This window comes from Varanus komodoensis, unplaced genomic scaffold (genome assembly GCF_004798865.1).
Source record: "Varanus komodoensis strain SLA01 unplaced genomic scaffold, ASM479886v1 scaffold1, whole genome shotgun sequence".
Taxonomy (NCBI): Eukaryota; Metazoa; Chordata; class Lepidosauria; order Squamata; family Varanidae; genus Varanus; species Varanus komodoensis.
Window position 1 is genome coordinate 51,558,364 of NW_025335268.1, and position 23,450 is coordinate 51,581,813.

Here is a 23,450-nt window from a genome sequence, read left to right on the forward strand (position 1 = left end):
TATATAGAGAAATTTCTAGAAACCTAATATACAGGACTGCCAGAGGATTCTTCACTGCGTATTTCAGGGAATGAAGGAATATAGCATTTCAAAATGTGGAAAGTGTTTTACGCATGTTCTCTCAATAACTTCAGCAGTGCAGCAGCAGTTAGAGTGTGACCTGTGGCAGGAGGGTGAATTAAAGGGGTTGGGAGTAGGAACTGTTTCTGTGTAATAATTACTTCCTACAACATGCAGTTATCTGAGCAGATTCAGGTTTCAGGCTAACTCAGTCCAGCAATAAACCATGATGGATTGGTTGGTTCCTGGACAACTAACACAGTGATTGACAAATGATCAGACTCACCATGAGTTGTCCCCCACCTTCCCTCTTGGTCCTCCCACGTGAATTCCAGGGGACACCACAGCAGGGCTGTCTTGTTCCCTCTCCCTCATACTGCAAACTTTGCAAACTTGCAAACTTTTTTGGGTTGCTCTGGGTTTTTTTCCCTTTACCCCAACCCCCTTTAAAAAGTTGGGAGACTACAAAGAACACTGTCTGAATTTAGAGTGAGTGGCAGCCTTTCCAAAATGTCCAAGAAACACATTGGATGTCCAATGCCCAAGAACTTATTACTGGTTGGCCAGATCACAGAAAACCAGATGTCACCCACAATAGGTTGGCATAGCATGCAATTTCAGTCTGTGTGACATAGAAGAAACGTTCGCTTCATGCCAGCAAAATTAATTGCATCTGGGTTTATTATGGTATCCCTAGGCCTCATTTATAGAATGTTATAGGAAATCCAGATTTCACTGTCTTTAATTTGTAATCCTGATTTTTCACACTAGTTCTGGTTTTCTAATTTCCACCAAAACAAAAACAAAAACCACCCTTCAAGGAGGAAAATGCAGAATATTTATATTTCTTTTGATTGGTAGCACTAGAAGCCCTCTGCCTCAAAGTATGTTAGCAGAGCATACTTACTATGATCACTCTTGTTTTTGTGTAGTCCACATACATTTGATCAAACAAAATTAAAATGGCCATTATTCTTGGATCTTGAAAGCTAAGCAGGGTTAGGCCTGGTTGAAATCTGGATGGGTGGCTTAAATGCTATGAACTGCCCAGAGAGCTTTGGGTATTGGCAGTATAGAAATGTAATTTTTTATTATTATTATTATTGATGATGATGATAATGATATAATTATTATTAATAATAATTCCAGTTTGCTTGTTAAACTGATTAAATGTTCATTTACTAATTTAGTGTTAGGAGTTAGTAAGGAAGGACACGGGCACAGTAGCCATACACAATTCCTGAATAAATTCAGGATATTTATTTATTTATTTACAAAAACTGTGTGACAAGGAGCAGGTGCTACTTCAACACTTTCATCTATTCTTCATAGGGCATTTCATCTCGAGGCTGCTTTGGGTGCTTCCACAGGAGTCTTTTATTGTGCAGTTTCCCTGCCTCATTCGTGGAATTTTACCAGAGATGCAGAAATGGTTTGTCTTTCTTTTGTTACCTTACACAGTTTCCCATGACTTCCTCTGTCTTATTTCTTACCACAAGAAATCACAGGAAAATGGAATTGCCGCACAATGTTTTTGATTAGTACTTCCAAGGAAGCAATCTTTCTGGGAGCATGCTATGCTTTTATCTGGATTGCAGTGATAACCAAGTGAATCGGTTACAAGGGATCCTGACCATTTTAGAGCTTATTTGGAAATGTGAGAAACTGTTAAGAAACTGAGTGTCTAATCAGTGCATCACCACTTTGGCTGCTACTTGTTGTGTCTATTGATATTAGACATGTCTATGGGACACCATAATCTTTTTTCAAGCCAGCATGGTGTTGTGTTTATAGTGCTGGACTAGGAATTTTGGAGCTCTGGGTTCTAGTCCCCTCTCAGTCATGAAGTTCACTGGGTGACTTTGGGGCAGTCACTCACTCTCAGCCTAACCTACCCCACGGTAGGGGTTGTCTATGTCTGCTAATTGCTGGCAGGGCAATGCAGTGAATGCTGCTTTTATGCATACATTTTCGCAATATCCAGAAGTTGCATCTTTTTGGAGGCGGTTATTACACAGATAAATTCTGTACTAGAATAAAGCCTTCTAAATACTCACTGTGAAGTGAATTGTAAGCAATTATGAGGCCTTGTTGCAGGGATGTGCATCGCATTCAGACAAAGCCTGAAATGAGAACTGAGGTTGGGCACTTTGCAGAGATTTGGGGTTCATCCAAAGAATTGTGGCCTTTCTCTGAAGCAGACAAAACTGAACTGGATTGCTCCAAAAGCTTCTGACCTGCTCTGGAGATGCAGAAAGGCATAAAGGTCTGGAACAAGACAGATGAGAATTGCTACACCTTCCTTCCACAAGCTTTCCATAAAAGGTAACTGCCAGGCAGAGGTGAGAAGCAGAACAGAAGATGTGTTTCGTGACTGAGTGCTCTAGCCTCAAACCTGGAATTTACTTCACCAGAAGTTCTGAGGGGCAGAGGGGATATTGAATTAATGCATTCAAAAAGTTTGCTAGTTCTTCACTCGTAAGAGTAATGCTGAAAGAGTTTGGTGCGGTAGTTGCTGGTATCTGATGCTGGCTTGTGACAATCCTTCCCATTATCCAGACCAATGTTTTTGAATTTTCTGTCAAGTCATATGGAAGAATCCATTTTAAAAACCCAATTTTAATGTTTAAAAATATTCCTGTTTGTTTCCATTCTGTCTTGAGTATTTTTACCTAGCTAAGTCACTTCCCTCCCCCACCTGCCCCCACTAGACACACACTGCCTCTAATTCCATATATTTGATTTACATTTAATGAGCCCTTTTGTATTTGTGAATAAGTTATAGTGTAATTTCATGCTGCATCTATCTGACTATAAGGGCATCAGAGATGGGCTACATTAAAAAGACAGTATGAAGCAGCTAGTCTGCCAGGTTTTTCCACTTTTATTTATCTTGTTCTGATAAGAAAAAGGAATCTGTGGGAAAATACATGAGGCAATGTTGTCTATGGCCAAGGACAACTGCACAATAATAGTCTTGCCATTACTTCTGGTGTTTGTGCTACATGAGTGGGTTGCACATGCACATTGTTTGTTACACTCTTCATAGGCACTTCTAAATGAATAATGCACACTCACTAAAGTGCCCTCCACACGAACAAGGATGCAAAAAGATCATTATGGTAATTTACAATCAGTTCTTCCCCAACAAGTTTTAATATATATTTTAAATTATCATGGTTCCTTACCTGCTGCATCTATTCTTTGCCAGGGATTTTTCCAGGTAACTAACTAAGAGACATCTCTACTATTATGTTTGCCTTGCTTAAACAAAGTGACTAAAAAAACTTTAAAGGCACCTAGAATAAAGAAGGCAGAAGTTCAGCCTTCATCAACCGGGGGCCCTCCAGTTATTTTTGATTTCAGTTCTCATCAGTCCCAGCCAACATGACCAATGGCCCAGTATGGGTCAGAATGGTAGTCCAAAATGTACAGAAGGCCCCAAGTTGGGAAAGGCTGCTGCAGCCATTTTTCTGAAATTTGGCACACTCCATTTATGTAGGAGTGGCTGCTTTACCTGCAGATTTAATCAAATTCTGTTCAAGAGCTGTTTATGGATAGATCCCATGTTGTATCATATCCCCATGATAGTCAATCAAGAGAATTGACTATCATGCACCGGGTTTTAATATTTTTATTGTATAATTTTGTTCTTGCTGTGAGCTGCCCCGAGGCTTTTTTGCGATGGGGGCGGCATAAAAATGTTTTAAATGAATAAATAAATAAATAAATAAATAAGAGAAGCTTGAAGACCTGGACTTTCTGAAGTGGCTTTCTACTTTGAAGTAGTTTGTGCCTGAAGCAATATGACTTGAACTGACTGGCATGGGTGGCCGCCAGTGCTAAATATGTTGTACTAACAGAATCAGCTGCCAGAAGCTTGCATGCCATAATGCAACCAGAAATGCATTGTGATGGGGGTCATTCTTGCTAGCAAAAGGGCAGCTTTGGGCACTATCCTATGTGCCACAAGCTTTGGGATCTCGGCAACATAATAAATTAACTGTGAATCATTTCTAAATGGATATATCCACAGAGTGAGAATCGGAGTACAAATGGAGATAAGAGTTGGGAAGACTAGGATGGAGAGACTGATGGTTGCATGTGTGTGAGGGCAGCAGAAAACATGAATGTGTACATATGCAAGAGAAAAGTAAGGGAAGGATGGATAACATGTCATTTCTTCCTTGCTGTGACTAAATATTGAGTAAAAGGTGTATTGTATATAATCTGTTTTCACTGAATCACCACACCATTACTATTAAGCCATAACAATACCTTGATTGCAGTTTAGTTAGAATGTTATAAAATGTACAGTGTTATTGGCAAACTCTTAAGAAGATAGGCAAGTGTTTCAGAGTTGTATTGCAGTTTTACTTGTGGCAATTTACAAAGCAAGTGTGTGCCAACTTGATGGTATACAGTTAAAAAACAAACTAGCACTTGGATTCCTTCTTTGTCAGCAAAGTTCATTTCAGAGATGGTCAACTTAGGACTGTTCTTCATTTCATTCAGTAGTATTAAAAATTCAGACAGGACACCGACAAATTTTATGCTTTTTCATACTGGCGAACAGCAACAATATCACCAAAGGTGAGAGTCTGCAAAGTTAATGAGAAACTGATCAATTAGGATGAATACCTCCTCTATGCATTTTGTGATTTTCAGCAAGCAATTGTTGCAGAATTTAAATTTCACTAAGCAATTTGGGACTTGCTACCAGATTTCTGCAATAATGTACCAATAAGCAAAGATGGCCAACATAGTGAACATCAGCTTAAAGAGCACTCCATATTTACCGTGTATAGCCTACTCAACAATCCTCAGTGTTAACAGCATAAAACTAATTGGCAAGTTCATATCTAGCATCCCAAAACTGTGAAGCAGTCATAAGTTATAAAGTTAGATATAGCATTTTCACAACAGTTGTAGGAGATTAATCACTGGCAGTGTGATCTTGAATTTGCAATTTGGTTTCTGTGCCTTCATGCCAGCAATGTGAATTCTGATTGTTCCTTACATGCTTTTAAAATATTAGTAAGGTGGCAGGTGAATATCTAGCTATAGTTACCTTCTACCTTATAAAAATGCACCATCAGTGTAGTGCACTTTTCTGCAGTATGACCTTATTTCAACACATTTCATCAGTGAGTTGCATGATATGTTCTAGTAAAGAAACATGTATTAATGGCTAGGAAACAATGCAGAAAAATCTATGAACAGCTGAAGGTGTTGGCTTTGATATAAGGTAGGGAACAAAATGCGAGAGAGAAGGGCAGAGTGATCCTATTGGTGCCAGACAGGCATCTGAAGGACCATAGTATTCTTCTGATTTCCAGCTCCAGGGTTGGACAATAGCTCTGACTTTGGCGCTGGAGATCTGTGCTCAGAGTTCTCTGCTCCCCTCATTGCCATTGTGGAAAGAGCCACATTGGCTACATCTCTAAAGTATTTGGAGTGACCTCAGAGAAGAGGTTTAGAGGGCAGGAAGGGGAGGATATCAGTACTCCCAAGCTATGACTCTTCCTGGTAGTGCTTCACCCTCCTGTCTGCCACTTGGAAGTCCTGCAGTTAGACAACTAAACTGCTTTGCAGAGCAGAAGGGCATAGAGACAAACATTGTTGCTTACATTCCTTCTATCCTGCATAGAATGCCCATGATAATCCAAATTTGGAAAGTTGTAGGCAACCTCACTGGATTGTGCCCTAAGGGATGTATGTTGAGAAATCACAATCATTTGATGTGCAAAAACCCCACTGATTTTGTACCTACAGATTTTCTGAAAATATGGATTTGCTACAAGAAAAAGCAAGTTCCCAAGCAAGGTAGCATTAATGTGGTTGAAACAGGTCAATTTCATAAAGGAAGCCACAACCCTGAGTTAACAAGAGTTGAATAGGGCTGTCAAGGATGGAGCATGTTGGAGGGCATCCATGCATAGTCATAAGTCAGAGAAAATGGCATGTAACCGCAATTAATTAAAATGACCATCATCAGCATTTATTATACATATATGTTGTTACATAAATATTTGTAACTCGTTAAAATCACTATCTCTATGCTTTATTAGGAACAGTAGAATTGTTCCCCTGCTAAAAATACTCTTTAGACAGTTTAACTGCTCATTTCAGAAAAAAGTGCTCTCAGCATGCTTGAGTCATGCACATATACAGCCTCAAGAAACTTTTTCTACTTACCATGACCATTTTACCATCTTTAATTTCTCTAACAAAGCTTGTTTCCTTGCCATCCCATTTCTGTACATGAACTAATTTATCTCCATCCATGGTCACCACTGACTGTGGGCATAAAACACACACCCAAATGAATGCACGATTATCATCATAATTACACAGATAATTGAGCAAAATGCAATGCTTTCGAATCCCTTGATTATGAGTAGAAGTATGAACTAACTTAGTTTCAGACAAACTGCATTTCAAAGAACTGAAGCAAATGTAAAAGCTAAATATATTCTTTTGTTTGTAGTTAGATAAAATAACCTTGCACAAATGAGTTGTATGCAGTGTTACACCTACTTAGAATAAATCCCTTTGAATGAATGGGACTTACAGTAGATTAATACTGGATATAACCCAATATGTATTTATAATTCATAAAATTGTTTATTTTATCCAAATATTTGACCTGATGTAAAGGCCCTTTACCTATTTCACTGAATTGGATTCTATCTTTGATGGAAATCCTTCATTAATGTGCCTAAATATGAAGCTGCAGTTTTGTCATATGGGCTGTGGTCAGGGCAGAAACATGACCCACTATTATCTAGCAGATTCTGGACTTCTCCAGAAACGGAAAGGGACATAATGGGTCTATGGGTGTTATTTGAGTGCACCATGCCCACCTCATATGGCCAGTGGCTTCTATCATACAGAAGGGGTGATGGTGTGGGTACTCTGAGGCCTTGGAGAAGATGATGTCAGTGTATTATCACAGGTTAATATCCCTGTCCTAAATGCTTTAAGTTAGAACGAAGTCCTATTGGTTTGAATCGCCTTCCAAATAGGTGGTGTCATAAGTTAAATTGCAAGTCATATCATTACAACATTCTCCTTCATTGCTTGTATGTGTAAAGTTATTTCTTCTGTTTATAAAAGCTTAGTGCAACCATATTCTTTTGTTTAAAACAGCTTCAGATGCAATCATATTCTTTTTCCTTCCTATCAACACTGAAGTGTTCAGCTTAAAGCTAAATAAAAAGCACATGAGCTTTTCCTTGCTTACCCTGCAGTTCCTATCATCTGCAGTAGTTTCATCAAATTCCTCTCCCAGCTTGAATTTGATTTCTGTGTTTTTGAAGGTGCTCTGGGTCCTGATGACATATATTTCTCCCTCTTGGCTGATGATCACTGTTGGTTTGGTTACATTTCCCACTTGGCGGGTAGCAAAGCCGACTCCTAAGCATTTGTTTTTAATTAAAGGAATATACCTGGATTATTTGATATATTGGGTTTCCAAGTTTAAAAGAAAGGAGAAAATCCTGTCTACCAAATACCTTTTCACCTAAGAAACATTTATTTCACTTCTTTATCTTATTTACATCCCCCTCTTGGAGGGGTGCTCCCTTGGTATATTCAAGAGCTAACAAAATCATCACTGCACACAGTACTAACACCAGAAGTTGGATCCAGGATCTGACTTTCGCAAGAATAAGCATCCTCCACTTGATTTCTCAGCATCCCCACTACCCACACCAGCGCTCACTCCATTCAGCAGGAAAAGCTTTTCAGGGTCTGAGGAACTCAGTTGATCCATCATACATCTGGATCAAACCTGGAATCATGATAAAATGATAGGCATTTTAAGGCTGCACTCCTATGCTCAATTGCATGGGAGCAAACCACTAGAACTCAGCAGGACTTCGATGCAAGTAAACAGTCAAAGATAAAGCGGCATGAATTACCCACCTTTCAGCTCAGTGTTTGCTTTTTCTATTGACATGAAGATTCTCCCTCTTCCAATACTGTTGAACTAGCCAGATTGAAACAATGAGGCTAAAGGACTCTGGGCCCAGCATCTGTGCTGACAGCTACCTCTTTGCAAACATTGAGCACATATTTCTCTGTTCCACCCAGACTTGTACCAGCCTATGTTATCAAAACAGGTGTCATTTATTTCTCATAAATAGTAAAGCTGTACAAACTTGAGCAAGGCACTTTCCTCAGTGACTTTCCTTTTAAACTCACAAAACTCAGTCATTATGCAAATTATTTCTGTCATATTGTTCTAGATTTGGTATTGTAATTCAGGAATGATCACATTTAAAATGAGAGTCTTTTAATTTATTTCCAGTCCATTTATTTTCAATGACATTTTGAGGAAAGTGGTTTTAAGATTATATTATTAGGCTATGATTTCTGAGAAGTTTTTTAGAGGTTTAAAACATTTAAAGAACACTATCAGTTTAATGCTAAGTACATTTATATCCCAATCCAAATATATGTAGTTTGAGGCAAGTTCATTTGGTTTATATTAACTTCAATTTCAAGCAAGCACACTTAAGGTCAAAACTTTGTTCTAATTTAGGGTGCAATCCTATGCAAGTTTAGGCAGAAAAAATCCCTACAACTCCCAATGTTTCCCAGCTAGTACTATTGGCTAAGGAACTATGGAAACTGATGGATTTCTTTCTGCCTAAATATGAATATGATTGTGTCCTAAGTCACAAAGGTTTTCATGAAACTTGCTTCTTTGCAAGCATATTTAGGCTCTGAATCAACATCCATTTAGAAGCCATCAATTTGGCTTAACTATCTTGTACACTGTAATTTAGACTGATATGAACTAATTCACATGTCTTAAAATCATAACATTGGTTTTGGGTTTGTTTGTTTTCAATCAAATTAGTTCCTCCAAAATCCCCACCTGTCTGACTATTAACATTGTGCTAAAGAAAAATGGTCAAAATTGCCATTGAAAATTCTGCCACTGTCAGAATAACTTTCCACTGCAGCTCCTTCTACATACCTAGTGCCTTCATGTACTCATCAAAGTTCTGGCTGTCAATCAACTTCCAGGTAGCACAAAACGCATCAACCATCTTAAGTGTTGGATGAGACAAGCAGCTAAAGAGAAGCTCGTGTGAGAGTAGCTGTTACTATTTCCAGTCCTGTGTTACAATCCTGGACTTTCTCTGAGCTCAGCCCCTTCTTCACTGGGAGAAGAGGCATGCAAACCCCAAATTAAATGGCTGACTCCTCCCAACACTTCCCATTGCTCCTCTGAGGCGAGGGTGGGAGGGGGCAGATTTTCTTTCTGACGATTGGATCAGGCCACTGTGTCTGCAGAGCTGGTTGGACTAGTCATCCTATTCAGCCTGGGAAATGTAGAGGAGGGAGACAGACAGGCCTTTTTGTGAGTGAGGGGAATGCGAAAACGTGTGAGGGGCTTTTAAGTTCTGTTTGAAAACTTGGCAAGGGCCACTGCAGCTTCAAAAGGAGAGCCATACAATAAGGCATTCAGATTCATTTCCGTGGAAACTCTACACTAGTAACAATTTTAAAAAGATGTTGCTCCCTTATTCTCCTTGTTAGAAGCAAAAACCAGAATCAACCCAATTGTTAGGCCTTTATCCCCTAAACATGAGAATAGAAAAGTGCAGAAAAGCATTTATGAATATCCTCCACCACCCCCTAACAGAAGTGAAATAGGGAGAGCATTAAAACACTGGATCTTGCTTATGGAGACCCCATATATGGAGGCACCCTTCCAGACAAAATGGAGACTGTTGAGGAAGAAAGCAAGGCATTTTCTTTAATTCAATCCTAGTTGCAAAAATGCTGCATAGTGCTGTGCATGCAATACATTTAAACTTGCAATTGGAAACTCGAACATATCCATAGGTTTGCGACGTGTTAAAACTGACAGTGTTCAATATGCAGCAGGCAGGCAGTTTGGCAAGTCTACATTAAATGGCATCTCCTGCTCATGCAAATATATTCTTTATAGCATTATATTTGTGTTACTAAATTGAGTATTTAGTAGCCTCTTCAAGTAGCCAAAGGACTCAAGAGATCTAGAAAGCAGCTGCCGTGTATGTTGTATATTGTATTTTAAGATTACTGATCTCATAGCAGAGAGAGGGAAACTGTGGTACTCTGTGATATGGCTTACTGCAAGAACATTGAAATGATGCACTTACTGGTATTTGCATACTCTTATTTATTTTGGTTTTTATAGTATAGCCCCCCCCCCAACAAACAAAAATCAACATCTTCCCCCAGCTCTTAAACTCCACACCAGACAGCTAAATAGAAAACCACTATGAATGACCTAGGTGGCCAGATGCTCTGCTTTACAAAGGATAACCCTCTATTCAGAAGCATCTCCTGTTTGAAGGACTATCTGGTCCAAGTCCACTTTACAGAAAGAATGGTCAATTGTCTTCTTCTCAAAGGACTATCCAATCCACACTGAGCAGCAGTGCCAGAATGTGTAGATACGGGCTACTCAAAGGCAAAGCATGTGCTTCAAGTCCCAATCAACCAGAATGTTTTAAAGTCAAGGTCTAGTCAAGAGCAAGGACTCCTCAAAAGTAGGAAGGCCCTAAGTTAGGCTAAACACTTGCCTGGGTGTCTGCTGGGAAACCTGGCCATTTAGACCTTCAGCTGACACCTCTAAGCTGCTGGAACATCATCCTTCTTTTAGCTTCTAGTACCTTACAGACTTGGTGCCTTGGCTTTGCGACTTCTTGGATGCAACTCTTGTGCTAAAGTGTCCTCATAAGACCCCAATTTTGGACTGCCCTTTTGCTGAACTAATGATAGTGCTCTTAACTTTTTCCTCACTTACTAATTGCACTTTCGCTGGACTGACAAAACTGCTCTTTAACCTTGGGAAACCAGAGGAAACAGTCATTGTTTTAGATGGGGAACAGGAAAAGTAGCAGACCTACAAAGAGAGAAGTGCTGTAGCCACAAGACCAGAAAAAAGCTCAATGACATGGTTTATGTCATTTCCCAACAGCCCAGGCTATACCTCCCATTCTGCCTTCTACCCAGGTACATACGTGATTGTGTGTTTGTTTGTTTGTTTGTATGACACCCACTAATCCAGATGGATTATCTAGGCAGTTTACAATAAAATACTAAAAACAGCAATAAAACCGAAACCAATAAATCATATAAACCAACCAATAAAATCACATTTTTATATCAATAAGTTATACCAATAAGCAATAATAAATGTAAGATTCTCCTTGAAAATATTCAGAGAAAAGGAACAGCTTCACCTGGCATTGAAATTAAAACAAGGTTGCCACCAGGCAAATTTCTTTGGGGATCTTGATCTAGACAAGGGGCAGCCACCAAGAAGGGCCTCTTGCCCAAATACTAAAGGGTGGATAGGTATATATGGGAGCAGATGGTCCTTCATGTAGCCAGATCCTAAGCCATTTAGGGATTTATATGTCAAAACATGCACTTTAAATTGGGCCTGGGCTACAGCTAGTAACTAGAGCAATTTCTACAAAACCGGTGTTATATGAACTTGCGTGTTAACACCTGCCACCAACCACATGACCTGAATTTGGACTAGATGAATTTGCCAAACTGTCTTCAATGACTGCCCCACCTAAAGCACATTGCAGTAATCTAACCTGGATGCTATCAGTGCATGTCCCTTCTCCGGGAACCCTCCATGAAAGAAATTAGGAGAGTAAGTACCCGGAGGAGGGCTTTCTCTGCGGTGGCGCCCAACCTATGGAATTCACTCCCCAAAGAGGTCCGCCTGGCACCGTCGTTACTGGTTTTTCGGCGCCAGGTAAAGACCTTTTTATTTAAACCTCATTTTAATTGTTAAAATATATGATCTGGCCAGGGCAACTTCTTCTTCCTTCTCTTTTCTCCTCCTATATTCTTTATTTACTTATTTTATACTGTTAATTTTAATTTTATATTATTGTATCTCAGTGTATTTTTTGTATTTTGTATTTAGTGGTAATTTATTATGTTCTATTGTATTTCAATGTATCTTATTGTGTTGTAAGCCACCCCGAGGCTTCGGCAAGGGGCGGCATAGAAATGTAATAATGATGATGATGATGATGATGATGATGATGATGATGATGATGATGTGTGATTGTGGCCAGGCTCTATCTCTTCAAGTAGGGGTGAAGTTGACATAATTGCTGCAGCTGAAGGAAGGTGCCCCTGGCCTCTGAGACCATCTGGGCCTCAAGTGATAGTCCTGGTCCAGGAGCACCCCCAAGCTGCAGACCCTGTCCTTCAGGGGGAGTGTGACCCCATTTAGGACAGGGTAATGGCTCTCCAGCCTGCCAGAGCAGCAGCCCACCCACAATTTAATGGTTTATTGTTTATCTCAGTTTATTGACCCTCATCCAGTCCATTACTGAGTTCAGGTACCAAGTTAGGGCAGAGAGTGCCTCACCTAGATCAGATGTGAATGAGAGGCAGAGCTGAGTATCATCAGCATACTGCTGGCACGTCAGCCCAAACCCCCTGATGACCTCTCCCAGGGGCTTCATGTACATGTTAGCATAGGGGATAATACAGAGCCCTGCAGTTGTGCCATGGGGCAAAGCAACTATCTCCCAGCACCACCTTCTGAACATGGTCAGCCAGCCCATCCCAGCCAGCCTGTCCAGAAGGACACCATGACAAATGGCATCAAAGTCTGCTGAGAATCATTAAGGTCGCACTCCCCCTGTCTCTCTCCTGGCAAAGGTGACAAAGGAGGGTGACCAAGGCAGCCTTCATCCCAAACCCTGGCTTGAAACCCAATTGAAAGGGATCTAGAAAATCCATTTCAACCAAGAGTGCCTGGAGCCGCCCAGCCACCATCTGCCCTAATGCCCAAAAACGGTAGCTTGGTACCTAACAATCGTTGATGACCAAATCCAGGTTTGGCTGTTTTAGGAGTGGCCTTATCACAGCCTCTTTCAAGGATGCTGGGACCACTCCCTCTCTTAAAGAGGTGTTGACAGCCTCCTGGACCCAGGAACAAACAGCCTCTATAGATCTTTCAATAAGCCACAATGGGCCAAGGGTCAAGTGAACAAGTGGTAGGATGGACAGAGTGAAGTACCTTGTCTGCATCCTTGAGTCCCAGCAACTGAAACTCATCCATTAAAGGACCAAAGAGTGCTGCACTGGACACATCTTGAGACTGAGCTGTATTATAACTGTGGATCATGGTGGATCTGGGCAATTTTTCCTTTCCAGTGCTCAGCAAATTTGTCACAGAGAGCCACCAAAGGGCCCAGGCTCTCATTTGGAGAATGAGATTGTAGGAGGCCTCTGGACTACCCGGAACAGTTCAACTGGGCAGCAGTGTGAGGAACCAATACAGGTGGTGAAATACTGACATTTTGCCAACTTTATTGCAATGGTTTAGGTACAGTAATGAGCTCTAAGTTGTGTTTGGTCAGACTCATTGTGATATTTCCTCCACTTGCTCTCTAGTCCTCCTTCATTGACCTTCATTCTGGTGTATACCAAAGTGCTGTCTGGGCTCTTCCAGAAAGAGAGGATGCTTAGGTGTGACTGTGTCAACCACCCAGGTCATTTCCTTATTCTATAAGGAGACCTGGGCTTCAACAGGAGCACCTACCATATCAACTGGGAAATTCTCAAGAGCCCTCTGGAAGTCCTCTGGATCTATCCATCTCCTGGGGTGGATCATCCTAATAAATCTCCCACTCCTGCAGAAGTGAAAAGGGGCCAGTAGTTCAAACCTCATGCTCCAGAAGGGAAGCTGAAGCCCAGTGGATCAGTACTGTTTGTTTTCAGCTGGACCCTTCCCTCTTTTCATTGTGTACCAAACTCAAAATGAAACCTTTGAAGTGAAATACTTTTATTGAAACTGCTTACACAAGAGTATGAACTCTAAATAGCCTCCTAAAGTTAAGGGACAAGTATCTGCTGGTGTGAAGAGTTGACTCCAAACTGCAATTTCCCCTCTGGCCCTCGTTTTCTGACTCAACCCTCATGGTGGCCCTTGCTACTTGAGAGCTAGATAGAGGGCATGCCTGAGACCTTGCTATTGGACTGCTTGTTTCTCCTGCCACCAAATGACTTGGTCAAGGAGTTCCTGTTGCAACTGCCTCCCCTGCCCCAAAAACCCTTCCTCCTTTTACCAGGCAGGGAGATTCCACATGCTGCCTGAGAAACTTCAGTAGGTAACCTTGAATCAGCCAATTCCACCTCCTTGAACAGACTCTACTGAGTGAGAGAGAAGCCCACTTGCTACCCTCAAGCTTTCTCTGGCTCAGATAGAAAGATTGTGGATCATGGATTGTGTAATCCTTCAAGAAGAGGGTAGAAAAAGAACTAAGTTTCCTGGAAACAGTTTGGGGCAACATATGAGAAAGCATCATGAGATAGTCAGTGAAAGACACATGGATCAATAGCACTAATTAAGCAGCTTTTTCAGAGAGTGGCATGTGTCCTATTTCAAAGAGGACTGTCCTCTATTTGAAGGGCTCTCCAGTTCAAATCCAGGTTAAAGAACAAGAACCATAAAGGAGAGTGGGGACTTGGAAGTGGCCCATCAAGATTAGCAGCTCGACAGTGGAATGAGATCACTTTGTCACTGACTTCCTCATTATGGTACGATGGTTTAAATCATGTGTCCTCAAACTCTGGCCCGCGGGCTGGATCTGGCCCACCATGCCCATTTATCTGACCCACCTGAGAGGTTTTGGATTTCCCGCGCCCGTTGCCGCCTGCCTTGCGCACACACGCTCGCCGCTGCCTTGCTGCGTGGGTGGGGAGGTGGTGGCTTGCTCACTCGGAGATGGTTTTGGACTCACTGGAAGATCTCCAAGTGAGCAAGCCACTGCTGTGCACACCCGTCGCTGCCTCGCGTGTGTCTGCCGCCGCCTCACTGGCCCGCACCCCCAGGCACCCCCACCTCACCAGCCTGTGCCTGTCTCCACTGCCTTTCAACTGGCCCCATGCTGAAAATGTTTGAGGACCCCTGACTTAAATTATAATAGCTGTATTTAAATTTGCAAGTGATGTGACTTAAAGTAAGAACTAGCACTCAAACTTATGTGTGTGTTTTTGTTCCCATTTATACTAATGCCAAGTGGCCACCCTATAAGTGAGCATAAATGAACTTCCAAACTCTATCTTAATATGTCAGTCTGAGAAGCTTCCAAACCTATGGCCCACTCCAAATCTGTTTAAGTATCTGACTGGGTGAAATTCCATGGATCTGGTGAAATTCCATGGCCATGAAAGACTAGACAATAACATCTTGAATTTGCTCATAAAGATAAGGTGCTCCACAAAAAAGAATGAGCTTTGGTTTATAGGTGAGCTGCTGTCAACAAGCCTAGAAGAGGAAGAAAATAATTTAGGGAATTCTCAGGTCATGATTCTTCTATATAAACGTGCATTGGATTGTGGTCTAATTGTGACTTCTGTACCCTCTGCTAAGGCTGCCTGTGTTTGTGTAAAACTTGAAGCTGCTGCTTTTACAGGACCATGAAGGTTTGACAGCTGTCAGTCTTCCTGTTGACAAGGTGAATCAGACTTTTTAAAATTAATTTTTATTAATTACTATTACATAGAAGAAAAATATATAACAGAGAAAAAATCAAGATAGACAGAACAAACTAAAGTGAACAAAGAAAACAAAGCTGCTAAGAGAATTACAAACAAACACAGCCCATATACTGCAGTTCCCAGAACGAATTCTCTCATATCTTCCCATTATCTATTTGCAAAAAGTTTGCAAAAAAGACAAAAAAAATCATTATTCTATAGATCAACAGATTTTCTAACCAGTTCAAACTCTAATGCTTTCCTTTTCCCCTCCCAAACTCCCTTAATCATGCTAAACATGAACTTCCCTTAACCATGCCAAACACAATAAAATTTCCATTTGCCATTAAATTCCTCTCATGTTCTTCTATTTACATAATTAGTTGGGTTTGCCATCATTGTGTTTTGAGTTAATCTATTTCTCCATTCTTCAATGTTTGGGGGCTCCAATGATTTCCATTTTGAAGCTCTTGTGATTCTTGCTGCCATTGTCATATACTTAAGTAACTCTGGCATATTTTTGAAGGGTCTCTGGCACGATATTCAAAAGCTTGTTCTTGGGACTCATAGGAAACTTAATTTTAAAGATTTTCTGCATGTATCAATTTCCAGATTTTTTGCCTTAATTTCTAATTCCACCACATCTGATAGACGGTCCTGTCTACCCAGTTACATTTCCAACATGTTACAATTCTTATCTATTTTCCCAATATCTTTTGGAGTAATACAACACTGATAAAACATATTCTCTTAATGCTTCACTAGCAGTGAATTTAATACTTTTCTTCCAAAGACCTTCCCACTGACCAGATGGCATTTCTTTACCAAGATTCTGCTTCCAGATTGTCATGGTTTCTTATCTTGATGACTTTCACTGTCATCATGTAATAACACTTTGTAAAGTCTTCCCAGTAAGTGATGATCTGGCTGTGCAATCAGTTCAAATGAGGAATTTGAAAATCCACCCTGAGGTGGGCTATATATGGCCAAATTAGGGTAATTGTTAAGAGCTGTGTTAGGGTTTTTAAAGCTAGGCTCCCCAGGGAGAAATGGATGCTTGGGACGCATTTAGAGTGGCCAGAAACCATGAGTAATGAAGAAATCTCATCTCAGATGAGGAATTTTGAAAATCCACCTTGATGTATGGGTATTTCATGGGCACATTAGGTTTACAGTTAGCATCTGGGTTAGGGCTGGGTTTTGAGAACTATACTCGCCAGGGACAAACAGAAGTTTGGAATGCTCATGGAGTGGCCAGAAACAATGAGCAGTAAAAAGCAGGTCAAATTGGAACTTTGAAAATCCACCTCGATGTATGGGTTACTAAAGGCAAAATTAGGGTTAGGGTTACCATCTGGGTTAGGGTTTGGCTTTTGAGAACTAGGTTCCCTGGGTACACACAGATGCTTGTAACACTCTCGGAGTGGCCAGAAACCATAAGCAATGAAGGAAAAGCGGCTCAAATGAAGAATTTTGAAAAGCCACCTTGATGTGGGGCTAGTGTATGCCCAAATTAGAGTTCTTGTTCAGAGCCGGGTTGGGGTTATGGTTTTGAAAGCTAGGCTCCCCAGGGACAAACAGATGCTTCAAATGCTTTCCAAGTGGCCAGAAACCATGAGCAGTGAAGAAAAAGCAGTTCAAATGAGGAATTTTGAAAATCCACCTCGATGTATGGGTATTTATTGGGCATAGTAGGGTATGGTTAGCATCCAGGTTAGGGTTTGGCTGCTTGAAACTAGCCTCCCCAGGGACAATCAGAGGCTGGGAACACTTTTCGAGTGGCCAGAAACTATGAGCAGTGAAAAAAAAGCAGCCCAAATGAGTTTTGAGAATCCACCTTGATGTATGGGTAGCAGTGGTCTACAAATTTTGGGAAATTATCGACCTCTGAGATATTTGCTAACATTTGTTAATTCTTACATATTTTGATTAGATAAATTAGATAAAGGTGCTGGTTGGCTAAAATTGTCAAGGTATTTCACAGTAAAGATTTATACACAGGTGAGTATATTAGCCTACAAGGGAGGGAGGTGTCTGATCATCATGGTGCCTCGTAACTTCTTGACAAAGTACATAGAACAATGAAAATGGTACCATATGGAAGTATATAAATTTAACTTCTCTTTGATACTAAAGATTGTTTCCTAACTGTAATTTATTGTTTTTTATTGCAAGGTACATTTGTCTTGGTCAAACTACACATCATACAGTTACATCTGTGTGAAAGTGTCATTGCCTAACATTTCCAAGGAACAAGAGCGTGATATTTTCCCTCAGAAGCCGAGATGCTTCAAAACTGTGTAAACAGCACAGATAACTTCTGCTACATTTGTGGCAAGGTTACATTTGCATCTCAAAAGTGCAGTATGACGGCAGGGGTAAAAAAGACGTACCACCTATATTTTGGATGCAAAACAGGATCAGGACAAGAGTTGGCCCCCTCATTATTGTTGCATTACTTGTGCAACTTATCTGCATCATTGGCTAAACAAGAAGAAAAAGTCCGTGCCTTTTGCACTCCCCATGGTGTGGGGGGAACCCACCAATCATAGTAGCAACTGCTATTTTTGCATGATTCCCCCAATTGCAAAAGGGATCTCAAGGTCCTATAAAGCACTTGGTGCAAACATGTCACTGAAAATTCACTTCTTATACTCGCATTTAGACCATTTCCCTTTGAACTGTGGGGCAGTGAGTGATGAGCATGGGGAGAGATTCCACCAGGATATCGCAGGCATGGAGAAAAGATGCCAAGGGAAATGGAGTCTGTCCATGCTTGCTGATTACTGCTGGAATCTCTCTAGAGATGATACTAGTGCAGTTCAAAAGAGAAAAGCCAAAAAGTTCAGTTTAGATACTGAATAAAGATAGAACCTTGTCGTTTAATCTGATGTTAGAGCTTGTCTGTTTTTCATACAAAATGCATGAAAATGTTACATGAAAAACCAATAAATGAATGGAAAGTTATGTTATTGGTATCAATGAAAAGATAAATTTATAATGAATGGTGTGGCAACATTCTCATTGCTATATCACATTTTGCAGAAAAGTTAAGGAGCATAATTTCATGACCCCCTTGTAATTTTGAACTATTTTGATGCAATTTTGACCTGAAGCTGTATCTTGGAAACTTGAGCCAATACTCAGGACTTAATTTTCCTTTATTACTGACCCAATTCTGGTAAAATTTTGCCATTTTCATTTCCAAGGCTTTCTCCTTGTAGACCAGTGTAATCAATGGCAAAATTAGGGTTAGGGTTGCCATGCGGGTTAGGGTTCAGGTTTTGAGAAGTAGGTTCCCCTGGGACAAACAGATGCTGGGAATGTTTTCCAAGTGGGCAGAAATCATGAGTAGTGGGGGGTGGGGAAAGCAGCTCAAATTAGGAATTTTGAAATTTCACCTCGATGTATGGGCACAGTAGGGTATGGTTAGCATCCACTTTAGGATTATTGTTTTGAAAACCAGGCTCTCCATGGACCAACGGATTCTTGGGGTGCTTTCTGAGTGGCCAGAAACCATAAGCAGTTAAAATGATCCCCTCAAATGAGGAATTTTGGAAATCCACCTTTTGGTGTAGCTATTGCATGGCCAAATAAGAACTGGGTTAGGTTTTGGATTTTGAAAACAAGCTCTCCATGGTAAAACAAATTCTAGGCAAGTATTCAGAGAGGCCTGATTATCTGAGAGGTAAAGAAAAACCGGCTGAAATGAGTTTTGAAAATCCACCTTGAGGTAGACGAAATTAGGGTTACACTTAAGATCCGGGTTAGGGTTGGGGTTTTGAAAACTAAGTTCTCCATGGAAAAACCGAGGCTTTCCTCAGTTTCAGAGTGGTCAGTTTCAGAGTGGTTTCCTCAGTTTCACACATGTTCAGAGTGGTCTGCTTATGTGAGTAGTAAACAAAAATCAGGTCAAATGAGGAATTTTGAGCATTCAGCTTGAGGTGTGCATAGTGTATGGTGAAATAGGAGGCTACTGTTAGCATTCAGGCTAGGGTTAGGGTTTTGAAAACCAGGCTTTCCAGGGACAAACAGACGCTTGGAACCCTTTTGGTGTTGCAAGAAACCATGAGCAGTGAAGAAAAATCCCCCTCAAAGTGGGACTTTAAAAATCCACCTTGATGTATGGGTATTTCAAGGCTAAATTAGTGTTGCGGTTAGCATCCGGCTTAGGGTTAGGCTTTTGAAAACTAGACACCCCTTGACAAAGAATGGCTTGAAAATATTTCAGATGACCTGATTCCATGAGGAGTGAAGAAAATCAGTTCAATTCTGAGTCATTAAAACCAATTTGAGGTGTGGGTATTGAGCAACCGAATTAGGGCTATTATTAACCACCAGGTTAGGGTTAGGGGTTTGCAATCTAGGGCCAAGTCTTGGAACATAAACCAAGTCTTGGAACATGTTCAGAGTGGCCAGAAACCATGAATGAAAAGCAATCAGCTCAAATTAGGAATTTTGAAAATGCAGCTTGATGTGTGGCTATTGCATGGCTGAATTAGGATTGCAGTTAACAGATGGGTTGGAGTTAGTGTTTTGAGTCCTGCATTTGGGCTTTTCCCCTGAATGAACAGGAATTTTGTAGTTTGCCATATTTACAAGGAGTTCTGGCCAAGACTGCATATGCCAATTCGTGCCCCCTCCTACAGCTTCTGTGACCAAGAATGGGCATGGAGGTTGAGCAATCGCAAGGGAGAGCCAGTTACATCCATTTTTCCCACTTCTGTCACTTTCCATGCTCTAGCATGTCCTGGAATTACTGCAGGTACAATCTCAGGCTAGGTTTAGATTGTGGAAACTGAGGTTCTTTGCAGAGCACCTGAGGCCATGTAATGAACAGCAGAGGGCAGCCAAACAGCACATCCAAAGAAGATGGTGAGTGCCACACCTTTCCTGCTCTACTGAATGTATGGGAAATCTGTATTGGGCAAGATTTACCATAGATCTAGGGAGAAGGATCGAGATGAGAAAGCCTCCCCTCTCGTCCTGCTTCCGGGACCTCCAAATGCTCTAGAGAGGGGATGGAGGGAGAACCTGATACATGCACTTTTGCACTTCTGTTGCTTTCCATTCTGTAGAATGACCTGGAATTATTGCAGGGAAAATCTCATTGTAGGGTTACGTTTTGGAGAACGGGACACACTGCAGACACGAGGAAGACTGTGAGTGCAGCATCTGGCCTGTCCCACTGAATGCATGGGACTTCCTTCTTGGGTGAGATTTAAGAAGAGAGTTAAGGCTGCGCATGCAGATGCAAAACCATGCTCTCTCGTCCTGCTTCTGGCATCTGCAAATGCTCTAGAAAGGTCACAGAGGATGTGCGTTCGAAAGGGAGAGCCAGAGACATCCACTTTGGCACTTCCGTCACTTTCCGTGCTATAGAATGGCCTGGAATTACTGCAGGGGAAATCTCAAGCTAGGAGCTAGGGTTATGGTTAGGAAAATGGGACACCTTGCACAGCTGCTGAGGCCTGGAAGTTGAAGGCAGGGGGCAACCAAACATAGCGGACACAAGGAAGACCGTGAGTGCTGCATCTTGCCTACCCCACTGAATGCATGAGGATTCCTTCTGGGGTGAAAACACAGGCCCACACTGCTTCATGCTGGTAACTACTGGCATTGTTTTAATGTCCAAACATGCCAAATCAGATTTGGAATGGATGAGCCTTTTTATCTCTAGTGTTAAACTTATTCAGATTATTCTTATTTTCTGTAAAATACTGTAAGGAACAATTGGTTGTGAAGTAGAATTTTCAGCAACAAAGAAATGAGTTAGACCAGAGCTTTAAGGTGGGCTGCGAAAATTGTCTAGAAGACATCCAAGAGCTGTTCCATGTGTACATGTATGCATATTCTGTGTTATGACACCTGTGTTATCTCCTCCTGGATTGGCTTCCCCACAGTAGAAAAATCAGTGGAGTGCATTTCTCTACATGTTTATTCCACCATGGGAATGGGCTACGTACATTAACCAGCACTGTGGCAGTTAAGGAGTCTCAACAGGCCCCTATCCATTGCAGGATTCGCTCGCCCAAAACCTCAGCTAGCACAAGCTCCATTCATTTCAGCCTAAGCCTTGAAAGAGACTGGCATTACAGGCTGACTCACAGCAAATGGAAGCATAGTGCCACCTCCTGGTTTCACTGAGCAATGCAAGAGTGACCACACTGGCTGCAAGGCCAATTCCAAAAATCTGTATTACGTACTTTTATCAAGGTGCTGCAACAGTAAACCAAAAAGTGGGTGGCATCCATGGAGGCTCGCTACATGCAGACTGATGATGGAAGTGGGGAGAAGGCTGCAAGCCATTCAGATGAGGTCCTTGCGTGGCCTGAGCGTGTTTCTGGTTGCACCAAGGACTGTCCAAGGGTTGTAGTGATGACGGAGCAAAGTAGGAGTGATCTCTCACTCGTGAAAATATAAAATCCAGCTGTTCTCTGCAGCTCTTCACTATTTCTTGGATCAGTAAGACATTATGGAATGATGGAAACCAGGAAATAATGATGCAAGACTATATCCAACAGTATTAAGACTCCATATTTATATGCTCCAGTTCATAACAGTTTGCCCTAGAAAATACATAAAAACAGTCACTCATTTCCACATCATCAGATTAAATTACATGGGATTCATTCTAAGTACTTTGAACGAAATGGGACCTTTGCAGCTGAATGATAAGTATTATCTAGGACAGCCAAAGACCATAAGGACAGCCAAAGACCTTAATCTTTTTGTGTCTTACAAACACACACCTATTTAAAACAGCAACAATGAAAGAGAAGACACTCTTAGCAGTTTTTTGGTATGGATTGTCAGAGCTGTGGTGGTGAATGCCAGCGACTGAATGCATCGCCTGTGTGCTGAAAGAGGAAGCACCTCTGTAGGGCACGGCTGGGCAGCAAAGGCAGGCGGTGAGTGGGAGCTGCGTGATGCGATGCAATCCTGGTATCAGGTGATGGCTGACAGAGTATGGCAGGGCTGAGGACCAGTGGCCTGGCGTGACAAGCAGGAACATTCTGACCCATCATAACAAGCATAGAAACAGAGTGAGTAAGGAGGATCCTCCTGGGCAATCTAGTCTGACCCCCAGCTTCAGCCAGCTCCACACACAACATGCCAACCATGTGCCGTCACTACTTAGCCAGTGTAGACATTCTGTTCAAGGTTCAAAGTTCACTGAACAGAGAATGATGGGGTAGATCTCACCAGTTTGGGTACTGTGTAATGGGTTTTTGTGATGCTCCTGATGTGTAACAGGGGTGGTCATTTCTGGCACAATTGCCCAGTCCATCATATTTTGCAACTGTGGTTCCTTAAGCCAACTTCTGAGGCTGAACAAAACCAGGGAGTTCTGGCTGATACAGTTGTTGCTGCGCACCGATATCTATCTAGATCAATCAGTCTGTCTGTCTTTCTGGACAGATAGATATAGCTGGAGCCAAGCTTTGTAATATTATTATTACAATACATATACACACCACCTTTATTCCTCTTACAAGTAATACAAGGTGGTTTACAAGCTCGCACTCTCCATTTCATCCTTACAACAACCCTGTGAGGTATAGAATCATAGAATAGTAGAGTTGGAAGGGGCCATGAAGGTCATCGGGTCCAAACCCCTGCTGCTGCAGGACACCAAGTAGGTAGGTTATGCTGAGAGTTTATGGCTAGCCTAAAGTCACCCAGTGAGCTTCTGGCTGAATAGGGATTGGAACCCAGATTTCCCAGGTTCCCGGGTTTTTCCCAGGTTCCCAGTCCCACACTCTAACCACTACATCACAAGGTTTCTACAATACTTAGAATAGATCCTAAAAATCCATGGAATAAGTCACTCATGAATTAAATTCCATCAATTTCAG

The 23,450-nt window shown here is 41.4% G+C and overlaps 1 protein-coding gene across 2 annotated transcripts; it reads right to left on the reverse strand.

Annotated features, from left to right (window-relative positions):
- Nucleotides 1–4,433: 4,433 nt before the first annotated feature.
- FABP7 (fatty acid binding protein 7) lies at nucleotides 4,434–23,204 on the reverse strand. Of its 2 annotated transcripts, none has more exons than XM_044425506.1 (4): nucleotides 21,798–23,204; nucleotides 7,307–7,479; nucleotides 6,259–6,360; nucleotides 4,434–4,661 (listed from the first exon to the last, which is right to left on the reverse strand). In XM_044425506.1, the coding sequence occupies exons 1-4, from the start codon at nucleotides 21,898–21,900 to the stop codon at nucleotides 4,611–4,613; spliced, it is 429 nt and encodes a 142-aa protein (XP_044281441.1). In that variant the 5' UTR covers nucleotides 21,901–23,204; the 3' UTR covers nucleotides 4,434–4,610. The 2 variants fall into 2 exon arrangements, with proteins under 2 accessions (XP_044281441.1, XP_044281448.1); XM_044425513.1 differs by lacking the exon at nucleotides 21,798–23,204 and adding an exon at nucleotides 9,050–9,122.
- Between the last annotated feature and the right edge of the window lie 246 nt (nucleotides 23,205–23,450).